Here is a 17,645-nt window from a genome sequence, read left to right on the forward strand (position 1 = left end):
ACATACACAAATCATTGTGATTTGTGTATGTTCTGCCTCTAATTAGTTAAAAATGGGTTAAATTATTATTTTTGAAATGACGTGAAGTCCCCCGCCAAAAGCCTAACCAGCCCTGGACTTGTCAGCTTGCCCTGGTACCTAAAGTTAAGGAGAACAAAATGAGTATGGTTCCACCATAATTTAGGTACCAGCACCAGGCTGCAGGGCCAGTCCTAGTTTTAAATATTGGGGGGAAAAATTGCGAAAGGGGCCCCCTATATTTAAAACCAGCACAGGACCCAAAACGACCGGGGTGTAATGCCACAGCCAGGAGACCCTATTATCACCCCAAGTAACTCAGGCCAAGCAGGGGATCTCAGGGTAGGTGGAGACCCCCTCTCCCAAAACCCCAGGCTTGGTCTGAAGCCCGGGGCTCTTCCCTGCACCCCTGGGCTGTGGGTACAGGGGTAATAAAGTGTTAAATTGAAGTAAACTATTGTATTTTACAGTGGAATTACAGGTGCCAAGATGCCTGCCCGTTGGCACTTGTGGAACGACAAATATCCAGGGTCAGACACCCGGGAATTATGTCCCAGATTAACCCTTTCACACAGAAAAAAACCCAGTATTGTTCAGCAAATTACCGGGTAAAAGTGCTTTACCCGGTAATTTGCCTTTCTGTGTGATGGGGGTAGTAGAGGGAAAGCCCCATTAGAATTTCACATTGTGTTTTTGGGCTGTTAATCAGATGCAGCCATTTGTACAGTAATTTGCTCAATAGTGTATTGCAGACACATCCCTTTCAGTAATAAATGTCCTCGCATAATGACACCACATGGCAGTTGCCTGGATCTCTTTCGGGAAGAAGATGTGATTGGTCTAACAATAGATCATCTGATGTTACTTGACTACTATCAGGTGATCTGCCCAGAGAGGCTAATCAGACTTGTACTTGGAGTTTGGTGCTTACAATTCTAATTGAAAGGCAGCTTTTGGTTTCAGTGGGTGCTATACACAGAAACTATGGGTAATACTGAGAGTTGAGGGCAGCAATAAAGGGAGGTAGTAAGGCTGAGAGCCTTGGGATACTGTAGTACTGTAAACGCATTACATTGTCTTAACATTTTGAATATTTTATTTCAGATTTTTTTGTGCTTTATTCCCCATGTATTCTCTAATTATACTATCCAGACAAATCTTATGTTATTTTTATTTTTTAAACCTATCATGTGTTTTTGAAATTACATATCTACTATTTTTGTTTTTAAAGTTGTAGCTATCATTAAGGCTTCTTCCTGTCTCTTAAATTATTGGTCACATGACTGCAAGTACTAAAAGGGTCTAGCCTACCCATCCATTCTGCAGTCTATTTAAGCCTTCTTAGTGCACCAGATCTCCAGTGTCAGCCAGAATAGATGTTGGGAGCCTGGTTTGGCACATTGGAATCCCTGGGCTTGGAATAAACACTCTAGTTATTTGTGCCTGGTGTCCAGTCATCTGTCCCCAGGCCCAGCCCTCCTGTACCATTTGGCTGTCTGCTGGCCCTCGCTACCATTCAGTCATCTGTCTCTGGCACTCCAGTGCCTAGTGTCTCTCTCTACCGGTGCCTCAATACCACTGCTCATGCTAGTCCCTGGTAATTCCATGGTCCTCCTGATGCCTCACTTCAAATCTCTAGATCAGGAGTAGGCAAACTGTGGCACTCCAGCTGCTGTGAAACTACACATCCCAGCATGCCCTGCAACAGTTTTACTGTTAGGGAATGCTAAAACATCAGAAGTGCCTCTTTACTGTCAACCCATTTCTGACAGTAACATTTGGTGCTCACTTGTGGCACCTTGACCTCCATTGGTCAGCTGCAAATCCCTTGCAGGGGTCCTGGGAAACACTTCTACCATCATGTCAAACCATAAACAACCATACCAGATCTGTCGCAACCACATGGACTCCTGACACAGAGCTTTCAAGATTTTACTATTTAACAATACTTCAATTGTAAGTGCAAAATACATATTCTGAGTCGCAAACACTGTATTTTGTGCTATTTTTTATTTGTGACTAATACCCCTTTCAGACATACTGAGGTTCCCGGGATTTTGTCCTGCCTCGGCAAAAAATTCCCAGGACTCGGCGTATGTCTGAAAGGCACCTAACTGGGAATATGTTCCCGGGTAGCCGCCCCTTCAATTGACCAGGGTGCTTCCCAGGACTTAAGTCCTGGGCAGACAACCTTGCTCTAGTCTGAATGGTGCAACCCAGGATTTTACTTCTAGGTTGCACCTAGTAGCTACTGATTGGCGGCTACGGCTGCCTGCTGCATGATGATGCAGCCGGAGAGGAAGAGAGATGCCGCATATGCTGTAGACAGACCTGCCCAGTGCATTGGATTGGAGAGGGTACAGGAGAGGAGTGGCAGTGTCAGAGGGCAGAAGAGAGGAGTGGAGTGCCAGTGGTGGTTTCAGATCATGTCTCACTGGAAGGCGGAGGTGGTCTGAGAGCTCTTACATGTGAGGGGAGAGGAAAAAATAAAATCTCAAATTACAGGCACTGTTAAAGATGCCACGATCTATGGAAACATTGCAAAGATCCTGTCCAGCAGGGGTATTGTGAACACCCAGCAGCATGTTCTTAATAAACTAAAGTCCCTGAAGAAACAATATACAAAGGTCTATGACCACAATAGTAATCGCAGTGGTGTGGGAAGGATGGAGTGGCCCTTATATGATTTATGCAGTACCATTTTTGGGCAAACAGCACTATGCAACCGCATTGCCTTATCTTCATCAAGTTATGCTGGCACACTGTCAGAAACAAAGACAGGCACGCATTCAACGCCTTCATCAACTCCTGAGTGCTGCCAGCAGAGCCCAGCATCATCGCAGGGCCTGTTTGATGATGAACCTGATGATGACTCAGCTACCACCATGATCATGGAACCAAGCCCCGCCACAGTTGTGACAGCACAGTCGGAGTGCCAGGGTTCAGAGTCCCAGCCACAGACCCAGGGAGACAAGCCCCCACTACGCAGTAACAGTAAGTTCACCTCAATTACCTCTATGTATTGCAGCATTAACCTATGTGATTTGCAATTTATTTTAGGTTCTCTCTATAAAATGGTTTAAAACATTGGTAAATATTGTGTCTATTCTTCACATATAACCGCGACTTTAATGGTACTTTATTCAATATTAAACAAGAGTTGTCTTGTTAATGATTAGGTGCAAGGTGCTAGAATGAAACTGTATTTGTTGCAGCGTTCAACTTGTGCTAGAGGATGGTCACCGGATGCACGGATGCTTTGATAGTGCTGCTTTTGTTTTTGGTCCATTTTCAATCATGGGGTTCAGTCATTATTTCATCTTTGTGATGCGTAATGTTTTCTCTCTTTTGTTTTCAGTTTTCGCGGTTCCAACATGTAAGAAGAAGAAGACCAAAAATAGGGGTCGCTACCAAAGCCATTATTGATATCCTTTGTGAATAACTACATGAGCTGGATTCGAAATGGCAGGATCAAGAGGATGCCAAACTGCAGCGATTCATGGACAATGAGCAAGAATTGCAGAGTAATTATTGAGCAAAGGCCCTCATTCAGAGCCGGACGCTCTGAGCAGAGCGCTCGCTCTGAATGAGGGCCGTCCTCCATAAAAATGGAGCGTGCAGGATGATGGTCGCGATTGTCTTGACCATCGCGACCATCGCCAGTGTGACTAGAAGCCTGTGGTCGGGTTTTTCGACCACAAGCCCTGGAGTGATTTTGGCTCTATCAGAGCCAAAATCACTCCCACTGACATCACTAGTGATGTCAGTGGGGCCGGCTTCTGACGGTAGGCGTTCCCTTGGGAACACCTCCGTCTGGCAGGCACGCCCCCGGCACGCCCACCAAAGGGGGCGTGCTGTCAATCAACATCGACAGCATGCCCCCTTTGATCAGACACAACGAGCAAAGGAAAGTCCTTCGCTCGTCGCGTCTGGCGCATGCGCACGACGGAGCTCCCTCCGTCGTGCGCATGCGCAGTGCACACCATCGACCCACTGCTTGCGAGTGGGTCTGAATGAGGCCCAAAATCCGCTCCACACCAACACATGTGCCACCCCCCCCACCCATTTTGCCCAACAAACACACTGTCCTAACCAGCGGCGGCTCCTACCTTCTTAGATGAGAGGGGCTGACGATGCCGAGAATCACTCACCCTGGCCTGAGCCCGGCGCCTGCTGCGTAATCAATCTGACAGGTGCTGGGACCTGCGCATGTGCATATTACCGGCTTCCAAAGGGCTGCATCGTCTGCTGCCCCAAGGAGCTGGGTAGAGCTGGCGGAAAAGCAGAGAAGCGCCTTGCTAATAGCAGCCCGGACTGGCAGTCCCAGGGGGAGGAGACACGTCCCCCTGAGACTGCCTGTTGTATATGTGACTGGCAGGTGGCGCTTCCAATAGGAAGCCACTTTCAGTCACAGTGTAGCCAGTGCAGTCACGGACTGCACTGAGGTGGCGGAATTTACTGGGGGGGCTGCAGCCTCGCAGCCCCTAGGCAAAATCCGCCACTGGCCCTAACTCATTTGGGGCAACATCCCAGTAAGCACATCAAGTTCAGTCTCCCACGTCACTTGGCCATACATCCCAGTATGGGCAGCAAGCTCATTCTCCAACCTCATGTGGTCCTTCATCCCAGTATGCGCAACAAGCAAAGTCTCCCACAGCATTTGGGCCTACATCCCAGCAGGGGTGTATCTAGGGATCCAAGCGCCCCTGGCAATGTAATGTACTGGCGCCCCCCTACCCCCCTTATGCAGTAACCCCAGTAGTAATTCCCCCTATGCTGCATTGCCCCCAGTAGTAGCCCCCTTATACAGTGCCCCCAGTAGTAATCCCCCTATGCAGTGGCCCAGTAGTAATCCCTCCTATGCTGCATTGCCCCCAGTAGTAGTCCCCCCTATACAGTGCCCCCAGTAGTAGCCCCCCTATATAGTGCCCCAATAGTAATCCCTCCTATGCTGCATTGACCCCAGTAGTAGCCCCCCTATACAGTGCCCACAGTTGTAGACCCCCCTATACAGTGCCCCCAGTAGTGGCCACCCCTATACAGTGCCCCCAGTAGTGGCCCCCAGTAGTAGTCCCCTATACAGTGCCCCCAGTTGTAGACCCCCCTATACAGTGCCCCCAGTAGTGGCCACCCCTATACAGTGCTCCCAGTAGTGGCCACACCTATACAGTGCTCCCAGTAGTGGCCATCCCCCATAAATTGCCCCCAGTAGTGGCCACCCCAATACAGTAGCGGGCACCCCCCCATAAAGTGCCTCAGTAGCGGACACCCCTTATTTCAGTGCCCCCCCTGTAGTGCCAGGCTTACACACACACACACACACACACACACACAAAGAACCAAAAAAAAATTCAACTTACCTGGTCCCTGCTCCTAACGCGACCGGCGCTGCCTGAGTCCTGGCCCGCTCTTCTCCTGCATGGGAGAGACGTCATGACGTTTGACGTCTCTCCCATCACATGCTGCGGGGGGAGCCAGAACACGGAGCTCATGAGTGAGCTCCAGCCGGCTCCCTCCGCGGACAACGCAGCAGCTAATGAGAGTCTGTATGACTCTCATTGGCTGGCTGCTATTACAAACACACATGTTTGTAAACTGTGTAGGGCAGACCGCTCTCACTGCGGTCTGCCCTACATATGTGGGGTTGAGGGACTTATCCACCCCTTGGCTACTGTTGGCACTGCCGGGCAGCACCCCTCCTTTGGTTGGCGCCCCTGGCGAGTGCCATCCTGGCCAATGGGCAGATACGCCCCTGCCTCCCAGCATACACAAAAACCTGGGTAACCATCAACACTTTCTGATAGTACATTCAGGGGCGTATCTATAATAGGTGCAGGGTATGTGGTGCACATGGGCCCTTGGGTCCGGAGGGGCCCACATGCACACCCTGTACCCTTAATCTTATACTTACCTCTCTGTAGTGCTGCTTTGCGGCACCGAGCCAGCGCTGCAGAGCAGCAAAAATCACTGGGATCATGGTGGCAGCCATTTACCCAGTGACCTGCGCATGCACAGTAGATTCTGGCACTAAGACAGAATATACAGTGCACTGTATAGAGAGAGGAGGGGGCCCGCACTGAGTCTGCACGTGGGCCCCCTCCTCTCTTAAAACGCCCCTGAGTACATTAGATAAAGTAAACCAAGGCCAACTATTTATAGATACTTTGTCTACTAGTACTCCGTCACAAGAACTTACTCCTACCAATAATCCTGAGGTTACGGAATACAATAATATGTAAGTGTGGTATGCAAAGATATCTAGTGCTGTTAACTAGACATACAACATATGTCAAACATGTTTCATTTTTCTCATGTTTTAAATATCATAGACACTGGTTTTGCTGTCTTAATAGGTAAATGCTCCTAATATCATCTTGGTATATTAAAGTCTATCAATAAATATGTAGCGTATTGTGCACATAAGTACAGTATATGTGCAAATAAAAGGTTAAATGTAATGGGGTGTTTAATGCCTCATTTGTGCGCATGCGCGAGACCCGAATAGAGACGGCCAAGCCGTCGCTATGGGTCTCACACCAAATGGGGCGTGCTGTCGATGTTGATTGACAGCACGCTCCCTTTGGTGGGCATGCTGGGGGCGTTGCTGCCCAGACGGAGGCGTTCCCATGGGAACGCCTACCGTCTGGGGCCGGCCCCACTGACATCACTAGTGATGTCAGTGGGAGTGCTTTTGGCTCTGATAGAGCCAAAAGCACTCCTGGGCTTGCGGCAGCGAGACCCTACCGCAGGGTCTCGTCGCAAGCCCGATGGTCGCGATCGTCTTGACCATCGCGACCATCTTTTTGGCCGCTCGCATAAGCTGTGGGTGGTCACCCACAGCTATGCGAGCGGCCAGGAGGCCGCTCCAATAAGAGGTAGGAGGGCCCTGATTCAGAGCGAGCACTCTTATCAGAGCGTCCGGCTCTGAATCAGGCCCTCAATCCATACATATACTGTATATGGAGAACATTGAGCTCAGAAGTAAATGTGCACTTTAATTTTATTATAAGGCAATGTGTAATGCCTCATTTGTTATAATAAAAAACATTTTGAGTTAATTGTATCCGCTCATAAAATGAGCTACGTAAGCAAAGTACATGCCCAAATATGTTGACAATTTTGTAAGGATATATACTGTATGTGCATTATTTAGAACTATTGGTTGTGTTGTATTTTGTGTGATAATCTTTCCTATGCAACAAATATGGAAGTATGGGTTTTCACATATCTTTTGGAAATGAAAAAAAGAGGATTATTAAAATAAAACTTAAATATGAAAAAACAAATGTGCCATTTTTTTTTTCACAATGATATCATTGAATGTATATTTCTAACTACTGTGCTTCAAATTCATTCTGCTTCGTTGCTCTTACTCGAAACAACAGAGGTGGTTGAAAGGGGAGCAAGTTCACACCCAACAGGCTCCTCCACGATGTCCCACTTCAGCAGGTAATTTCCTCGCTGTATCTCACAAATGTTATGTAAGATACAGCATGCCGCAATAACATCTGTAATGAGGTGAATGTCTATATCATTCCGCTTTAACAAGCAACGCCAACGTCTCTTGAGCCGTCCAAATGCATTTTCGACAACCATTCGGGTTGAGATGAGGGTATGGGCTGTTCATTAGAAAGCTCAACCTGTTGGCTGTACCCTTTCATTTACCACCTTCTTAATGAATACACAGCATCCCCGATGATGTGGACTGGTACCTCAACATCGTCCACAATCCTGGACTTGTCTTTTGGAGCAATTATGGAGATGTGGGTCCATCAATTGCCCCAGCACACTGTGAATAACTGCGGTGCAGGAGCCCGGCACTCTCTCATCCAGTCGCCACCCCTGGGATAGCGCAATAAACCGGTGGTACAAGGTATACAGGATTGCCTTGGTCACTTCATGCACCAAAACACACACCGTGGAGATGCCGACACCAAACAAGCAGGAGATTGTGCGGTACTCGCCAGGGGTGGCATACCACAACAAGACGAGCGCTAGTCTCCTGCTCGGGGAAACGGGCTGTCTCCATCGGGTAGTGTGCTTGGTAAGTGCCGGGGTGAGGAGTTCTAAGATGTAATTAAAGGTGCCTTTCGACATCCTAATATGTGCCATCCATTGGTTCTCCATAAACGCCTCCACCGTTGCCCAGAAAACCTCTCCATGATGCCGATCTTGAACCCATATTGTGCGAGATGATATTCCAGTTATCCTCAATATGGATGAAACGCTGGACATGACCAAGGCTCTCCTCCGGCGTAGATTATGTTGGCGTATTGACTGCCTCAAAATGTTCCCTTCTCCTCTGGATCTCACACTTTACTATTAAGAACAGCGTGAGCAGCTTCAGCCATGAAGTACAGCATATCCAATAGACAAAACAAGCTTCCTATGCTACACAGATGCTTGTCAGCCATGAACACAGCAATGCATTATGGGTGCCCCACCCAGTCCCTTTATAGAAAACCCCCACCTTTGCATGACCTCATTATTGTCTGCCAGAAAAGTGTCCACTTTAAATTACAAAACTATGAAAAACTGTGTAAAACGCCGAAAAATTCTGTTTATGTCTGAAAGGGGCCGACCCGGGAATTTCCCTGGTCTTAGGTGTAATGTTTAAGAGGGTCTTGATCAAAAACCCAGGATTTTGCACAGGAGAAATTTCCGGGGCTGAGCAGGGAAATTCCCGGGTCATATGTCTGAAAGTGGTACAAGACATTGAATAATTAATTACCTAAACCATGCTAATTGTAGATGAAAATGTTACATAATCATTAATATTTATGTATACATGACATAGAATACATACTGCAAGAAAAAATTGCTGAGATTTTTTTCTAAAACATTTTGACCCATTTCCTATACAGATTTGGATTTGCTGGACTCAGATTTTACCATGCAGTATATACCGTATGTTTCCACTCAACCAAAGGTATTACCAATCTTTACTAAGATCAATATACAGTATATTCTTCTTTCATTTATTCTCTATGTAGGATTAATTGAGAATGAGCAATAGACTGTGGGCCTTTTCAGAGGAGGATGCATTTAAAACATGTTTTAAATCTCTGCATGTGTCCCCATGGTTACTGCCGGGGGATGCATATCGGAATTGCATGGAGATCTATGCACTTCCAATAGGAATTCCTGGATGTGTTGGCGGGCGTGTCAGAGGCGTGTTGGTGTCCGGGACTGCATCAAAGTTTCATTGGCACTGGCGGCCATGTACCGATGGACATCCTGAGTAACTATACTTGTGAGGTTGTTCTAATGTCCGAAGGTGCAAGCTGCAGCCGGTGGGTGTCTCAGTAGGCAGCCCATGGGCTGTGGCATTGGCATAAATCGCAGTAGTGGCTATGGCAAAGTCGCAGCCGATACTGCATTAGCGCCCACCTCTGAATCAGACCTTGTGTTCCAACTTTTTTATCTAGTGCAATAAAAAGTAAACTTCACTGTAATTTTTATATGCAGGTGGTTACCTCCAGGACTGATGTTAGATGGAGCCCTCTGCAACTGTTTCAATTTGATTTGAGCATTGGGGTCTGCAGGAGCAAAGGCAGATCTGTAGGACATTGCACCATCAGGCTCAAACTCACCGTGACCAGATGCTGAACAAGCCCCTGTGCCATGGTGATTATCAGAGCTGTATAGAGCTTGTCCGGGCCCTGAAAAGGCAAGGGACGTGGCCTAATCACTGAGGTATGACCACGCCCCCTTATAAAAATATAATGAGGGCACCATGTTCTTCTCTGCCTGGGGCAGATTCAGGGGGGGCACAATCAGTGCATTCATTCCCCCCGTATGCAGAGGAGACTGTTGCGCTCAGCGGTAGTAGCCTTTCTGGACCCACCGCAGCCCACGTGTGCTCAGCTGGGGAGAGAGGCTGCTGCTGGCTGACAGGTAAGACGGAGGGGGAGCGTGGGCCTAGGCCCCCGCCGGGTGCTACCAACAAGCCCGGGCCTGGGTAATTAATACCCGCCTGCCCTCTCGGCACGACTGGTGATTATCCCATTGAAGCTGGCCACCCATGCTATGTCAACCTTTCCTTTTGCAGCAAATAATACACTCATAATACTGCACCTGCTGGTCCTGCACCAGCCAGAGTGTATCAATTAAAGTGAGCAGCTGTTTCATCTCTTGCTGTATTCCCTCCAGGAGATATACAGATGGTGAGGCAAAAAGGAGACTGGCATCCCTGGTGACTAATCCTCCCGATCCAGCTTTTCTCCAATACCAGTAAAATAATATTTACATTAACAAAAACATAAACAAATCAGAAAATGTAAAAAATAAATAAAAAATAATCTAATAATTTGTTAAAACATCAATTATTGAAAATATAGATTCTTGAATATTTGTTATATTTTGATTATTTGGCCCAGTTCCCTGGCCAGAGCTTCATGGAGGTGGTTCCTCCGAAGAACATCAACATCTAAAAAAATAAATAAACAAATAAATAAAATCACTTGTTAAACCATACTTATTCTTTGGCCTGTCACTTTTCATGCCTCATTAAACACATATATATGATGTGTTGTGTTTTTACGGAATCATATATTACAATTTTATATACAGTTTGTTGCCTAGTGCTTTCTGTAAACAACCAAAATAGATTTTACTGTATACCTGCCAATGGGGTAGTTGTCATTATGATAAGAAAATCTTGAAGAAAACTCAAGCAATCAAACCTTGGAATATGTTACATTATGATATATAGATCTAAAAATGTACAACAATACACACAACTACATTAACTGGCACATTTTTTTTTTACCTTTACCTGCCCCATCTTCAGGGGAAATTAGTATGACGCCGGCAGACCGACAGCAGTGAAAATCCCAACAGAGGATTTAGGTAAGTATAACTAACCCTACCCACCCTCCACCCCCTAACCCTAACCCTCCCTTAGGGGTGCCTAACCCTAACCTCCCCCCTAGTGCCTAACCCTAACCCCCCCTAAGTGACTAAACCTAAGTCTCCCGGGGGAGGGGGGGGGTGCTGCCTGGCTTACCTTCATTCGTATGCCGGGTGTCGGACTCCAGGCGTGGGGATAATGACTGGCATCAGGATTTCGACGCCAGTCATTAGCACCCTGCCGGGATTTGACAGTCGGGAAACCGGCGGTCGGCATTTCGACTGTCGACTTCCTGACCTCATACCCTTCAGGAGTAATCGGTGCTGGTGCACGGGAATCTGTGTGGGCAGGGTAGATGCTGGTGCAGGGCATGGGAGGGTGCTGAGGCAGCGGAAAAGGTCCTGGCAGGGGAGGGTGCTGGCAATTGAATGCGATTTGGCCAGGGAAGGGGTGTTTCTAATCCTGCTCATGCCACACTGTGCTATGTAACATGGAGAGACACACACACACAGAATTCCAACACTAACCTTAGTAAACAAGGCAAAGTAAGGGTGTAGAGCTAAAAATATAAAAAAGCAAACAGAAAAATCTTCCTATCGCTGCAAGAAAGGAAAAGAGAATGGAAAGACATTTACACACACTCAGTGGCGTGAGTTCATTGACTTCATTCCAGTCGCCCGGAGGCAATTTAGAGCTTGGCGCCCCCCCCCACAAAACAAATATACCCACGCAATCACACCTGGAAAGAATATATGAAGATGATTCAATGGGGCCTAGAGGTGTATGATAATTTACATATCAGGTATAAATGAATAAGAGAGTCTGTGCTTGATTTAGTGCTACCAAGCCCCAGGTTCTTGCAGTGTCAAGACCCAGGTATAGTTCTCCTAACATTAGTTCATAGGTACAAACATATATATGTAGTATTCACAATTTGTACATGAGGCATCGGATATACAGCAGGACACCGACATGCGTTTCGCTGTGGCTTTTAGCCTTGACAGCACCGAATCAGTCACAGATGCTCATATACCATTATACCTAATATATAAATTTTGTTCCACGGCTCCAGGTGTCATACTGAATCACAGAGTTTCAGCCACCTCTGCAGCAGCATACTGTATGCTAGTGAGCAGTCGTTTGTTGTGATGCATATTCGGCGGTTACCAGTGTGTGGATCTCTGTACTGGTGGTCCCTGGGATAGGTGTCTCAGGTCCCAGCACACTGTCCAGCAGCAGTGACGGGTGCACTGTTGCTTGCTGCAGCACAGGCTGAGGGGTATCAGATGGGAGCCTTCCTGTCCCCTTTTGCAGGTGTTAGCAGGGCTCCCAGGACAGAGCTAATCAATGCTGCAGCAGCAGCGGGTACGTCACTGCAGAGCTACAATGGAAGATCAGCGGTCACACTTGTTTTGCTCTGTGAATCACACTATTGCTGCTGTACATGCTATAGATGGAGGAGCCTCTTCAGGGCTTGGCGCCCGGAGGCAGGCGCCTCCATTGTCTCTCAGAGTTACGCCCCTGCACACACTTGAAAAAGTAGGACTGACACCAGAAAATATCCACTGGAAAGGATTGTAGGGATCTGAAGAAGGGCTTTATTAAGCCATTAGCTCTTCCCAATGCGGAGCCCGACTTTGCATGTGTATGAACGCAATCATGTTCATACGTGCACACTCACGCATGTTTGAGTAGACCCAGGGCCCACAATCCCACATCCCTTGGAAAGCTCCCGATTACTCAGCACAGGAGGTGGCTCATAATGCTCCTCTGGTAACCACTTCAGATGATGAAAAGACCACACCGGCAACTCTACGGTGGTGGCTAATGATGATAACATTCTGGGACCAATCCTTCCGGGCACTCCTGAGTCATATAGGGCCCTGGGGAAAAAAAGAGACAGCCACATTTCACTGTGAAGGAGCTTGATATCCTTGTGACATGTGCGAGAGAGACTACATAAGACCCTAAGGCATTTGTCGGCTTCAGCGAGTGACTGGGTTTTGGCTGAGATCACTACTGTAGTCAACAAGTCTGACAGCACAATGCCAGGGGAAGAGGTGGAGGGGAAATCATTTAATCCTTGGAATACACCCAACTAAAAGAACTTGCAGTGGGGTGTATAGAAGATACAGCAGGTGATAGGTGCCGGCCATATCGACTCAGAGGTATGTTTTGCTTTAATTTAAAAATGTGAGATTTTTTTTTATTCTTTCTAATTCTGTTTAGATGACGAGCCTTTCCCAGCTGGGGCTCATTCAGAGGAGGTAGCGGCTCATTCTCCACCAACACCACCAGTGGAGCCATGCCTCTACGCCAATGATCTCTTTGAGAGATGAAGTAAGATTCCTTCTGGAACTTCCGAAAGCTCTCGTAGATTGAGGTGTCATTACCACACCTGCATGAGAACCAGGTCAGTTCGACAGAAACTCTAATAACCTGCATCTGTGAGTCTTCTGTTCTGGTCTACCAAGGATTGTGGAAGATTGCGGTCAGGATTCCAGACCCTAGGATGCAATCAGTAACAACACCTGCCGCTGAGCCCTCCACCTCGGTCAGCAATCCCACAGACCTGGCCAGATTGCCCCATCTCTGGCCAAGTGCCATGAAAATCAAACTGGCAGTCAGTCCATCATCCTCCTCAGCCTGCTGCTACGTAAGCCTGGTGAAAGTGACTCCAGTAGTGATCTTCCCCTAGATCTGGATTGTAGCTGAAGCTAACAACTGCCTGTTTGTAGTCTTCCAGTAGAAGTATGTTGAGCTTCTTGATGCTAATATGTAGCAAAAGTCTTTTTGTTTTGGGCCCTACTTGGCCCAGGAATTCCCAGACAGATTGGCCCTGGAGTCTCCGGTTTATTTATGTTTACCATAGTACTGGTTCATAGTTTGGTAGCATTTGTGGGTGCTTGATGAGCATTGCGAACCCTCTATTTTTTTTTTTAACATTTGCTATGTGAATAAATTATACATTTGATTTGTAAAACTTGTCTGTGTCTTACTTGCAATTGGTTTCAGTGATGTTTATGTAAAATAAGTTAGCAATATGAAGTAATGCTGGGTGCACACTGGCCAATATATTTTTCATATGGCCAACAAATGATATATATTGCTCAGACCACAGTGTACACAGCACGGCGCATGCAATATATCTTACAGATATATCGTTCACATCTGCCAGCATGTACACCCGAGCAACCAACTGATATAGATACATATGTATATATGGTCTTCAGTAGGATTTAGGTAAAGCATTATGCTTGACATCTAATCATAGACGAAATCTTGTATGTGCTGTAATAGGTATTATATGAAAGTCCATATTATAGTTTATTTCGGTGCATGCAAGGGTATACATTCTTTACAGGGTGTCACAAACTATATATATTTGTAAAAAGGTGTGTTATGCATGGAGTCAGACGCTTATTTAATATTGGGAAAACAGTGAATAGTCAGTAATAAATGTATCAAATATTGGGACACATGTTGCTTCATTTGTGCTGAATTTAACTGATGTTTGTTAGAAAATCCATTGTAACAGGCTAACATATAAATGACGCCGGAATGTGACAGTGTGCGAGCTGCTTGAAGTTTAATGTTGTTCCGTGCCTGCCCAGTTCCACCCATGACACACCTACAGTCTCCTCTTGTAGCATGTACCCGCTAGACTCAGTGCACATCTACTTTCCTCTACTGCATGCGCCCGCTTCAGTGGGTGCTAAGAGCTGCAGCAGTGAGCGGTGTGGATATTTCACACATAAGCATTTTGCCTTGTTTCTATTGCATGCACCCCTGGATCAGGCCCCAGGGGCGTATCTACCCATTGGCCAGGATGGCACTCGCCAGGGGCGCTGGCCAAAGGGGGGGCACCACCCGGCAGTGCCACCAGCAGCCAATGGGTGGACTACCCCAGAGGCTTGAACTAGCCCCACTAGTCCCCTGGGCCCCAAGTGTAGGGCAGACTGCAGTGAGAGCAGTCTGCCATACACAGTTTACAAACACATGGCAGCTGTCTGTTTGTTTTAGCAGCCATCCAATGAGAGTCAGACAGACTCGCATTGGCTGCTGCATCAACGGATGGAGCCAGCTGGAGCTCACTCATGAGCTCCACTCTCTGGCCCCCCCCCCCGCAGCAGGTGATGGGAGAGACGTCATGATGTCTCTCCCATACCATAGTGCAGAGCAAGAGCTGGCTCGGAGGAGTGCACAGCGGCGGTCGTCGGCAGGAGCAGGGATCAGGTCAGTTGCTTTTTTTTTTCTGGCACAGCACAGTGGGGGAGTGTGGCTACTAGGGGGCACTGTATAGGGGGTAGCCACTACTGGGGGCACATTATGGGGGGATGGATGCTACTGGGGGCACTGTATTGTGGGGGCCGCTACTGGGGACACGTTATGGGGGGGTTGCTACTGGGGGCACTGTATAGGGGGGACTACTACTGGGGGCACTGTATAGGGGGGACTACTACTGGGGGAAATGCATAAGGGGGACTACTACTGGGGGCACTGCATAGGGTGGACTACTATTGAAGGCACTGCATAGAGGGGACTACTACTGGGGGCACTGCATAGAGGGGACTACTACTGGGGGAACTGCATAGGGGGACTACTACTGGGGGGCACTTCCTGAAATTATGGGGGGAGGGGAGCACCAGTCCATTACCTTGCCAGGGGCGCTCGGATCCCTAGATACACCCCTGACAGGCCCTTAATATGCTCGCCCCACCAGCTCATTTTTAATAATCCTATTACACAAAATGAAATATCACCTGTGCAAAATGAAGCACAACAATCAAATTCAGCAAGGATTGCCCCCAATCTGTCAAACAATCATATGGTGGAAACATTTGCACCTTTGCAGAGAGTTATCCCGCGAATCTTTGAGCTTCCTTTTGTAAATGGTGCATTTGAATAAATGTAGTGGTAGATGTACATTGTACATCATCACAAAAGAGTATTTGAACAATCATGAATGAGTAATAAGCTTTTAAAATTGTTTTACTCCAGTGAAATGTAAACTCCTAGCCGATACTTCCTGGGGTTCACACTCGAATGCCTATACACTTTTTTGCAGCAATCTCTTAATCAGTAATGTTTAATTTAAACACTGTTAGCTTTGTTTTAATGTATTCATTGATAGGAAAAGCATGTGAAACTTTAACTTTTATAACTAGATGCAAAGTCATGCTTACTGTCTGTATCTGAAATAGGTCACAGACTTACCCTACCAAAGTCTCTGTTATCTTGCAGCCTCCACAAGTCACTCTCAGTCAGTAGAGAACAACCTCCATCACCAGAAACCAGCCTCGTTCAATAGCCGGCTGCCTTCTTCATCAGATCAAAGCCTTTTTCACAGGCGGATAGACTCCATTGTTACAAGTTACTCTGTATTTCTGGAAAGCAACCTCCATCATCAGCCAGTTTCTTTCATGGGAAGACAGTCTCCACCATTTTTTTTTCCAATCACTGGAGGATAACTTCTATTGTTTTATAGTTTTATTCAAAGGGGAATTCTCTATTGTTTGAAATCAGCCTCATTGACAGGAGGACATTTTAAATCGTTTGAAGCCAGCAATAGAAAGCAGTCTCTGTGATTATAAGTCATTCTCGGTCCCTAAAGTGCAGTTTATATTGTTATTCTCTTTTACTGGAGGTCAATCTCCATGATTAGAAGTCAATATAATTCACTTGAGGACAGTCTCCGGCATTAAATGTCATCCTCAGTCATTGCAGGCAAGTATCTGCCACTAGAAGATAGCCTGAGCTATTAGGAGCCATTCACTAAGGCATTGGAATACATATACAGGCATTACAGAACAGTCTCTAAAGACTGACACAGTAAGAAAACAACTAATCTTCCAGAAGATATAGGGCAACTAATTCCTTTCCTTCATTCATGTCAATAAGAGATGCTCTGGAAAAGGACAGCCTGTTCTCACCCTTTCAGTCTCGTATTGTGGCTCTTCTCTCTGCTCCACTCCTATTTGTTGCCACTCATAACCTCATGCAAGTTTTCACAGCCGCCATACCACCGCATCACTGCCAGTCCAACCTCACACTGGTCCATTCCCACTTGCCAAAAGATTCATGTACTCGCTACGTCTCCTTACTGTCCAATGATACCGAGCCCTGCAAGCAAGGGGAATGGAAATATGATCTCAGTGTATACACTTCCACCATCATCAGTGATGTAAGTAATCCATACAGCTCCCTATGGTACATATATATAATGTATGTTTTACTCTATTATGTGCAATGATCAGATAATTAAATGCAAAATATAGTTGGTATAATAAAGGTTGATATATACTTCATTGACTGTACTTTGAAGAATATCCCAAAATAGTTAATGATTGTATTTCCCTTGCCTAGCAGACTGATCAGAGTGTAGTACATGCAAGACTCATCGCGTTTGCCCGTTATTTGAATTTAAACTCTTCCGGCACCCGCAGGGACAGGGTCTGCGATGTGCCCGGAGAGCTGCTGGGATTACTGCACATGCGCAGTCCCGCTGACTGCACATGCATGGCCACCATTGCCGGGAAGGGTTCTGAAGGATCCCTTTCCTGGCTAAGTGCAGTGACGCCCCCCCCCCACCAGGTGTCACCTGGTGTGGGGAGGGATGCTATGCTTATGGCGCAGTCGCGAGCAGCCAAAAAGGGAGCGTGGCCGCACGGACAGTGGCATGGGAAGGGCGTGGTCTCACACCTCAAATCCCATTGTCCCGACTCTCATACTAGGGGGGCCCGGGGGTGTGCAGGAGGTGCGGACTGCCCTGTGC

The 17,645-nt window shown here is 47.0% G+C and overlaps 1 protein-coding gene and 1 pseudogene across 1 annotated transcript in view; both read left to right on the top strand.

The window, feature by feature from the left end:
- Window positions 1-2,300: 2,300 nt before the first annotated feature.
- On the top strand, window positions 2,301-13,209 carry LOC148515314 (uncharacterized; annotated as a pseudogene).
- A 2,935-nt stretch (window positions 13,210-16,144) lies between these two features.
- The window catches only part of LOC148515315 (solute carrier family 22 member 6-B-like), a 104,946-nt gene continuing 103,445 nt past the window's right edge, over window positions 16,145-17,645 (top strand). Inside the window, exon 1 of the mRNA XM_088480130.1 lies at window positions 16,145-17,054. Coding sequence (XP_088336256.1) covers window positions 16,761-17,054 — 294 coding nt within the window. The 5' untranslated portion in view covers window positions 16,145-16,760. The remainder of the gene's footprint in view (window positions 17,055-17,645) is intronic.

The sequence above is a fragment of the Taudactylus pleione genome, unplaced genomic scaffold (assembly GCF_031769625.1).
Source record: "Taudactylus pleione unplaced genomic scaffold, aTauple2 ptg000250l, whole genome shotgun sequence".
Lineage (NCBI taxonomy): Eukaryota > Metazoa > Chordata > Amphibia > Anura > Myobatrachidae > Taudactylus > Taudactylus pleione.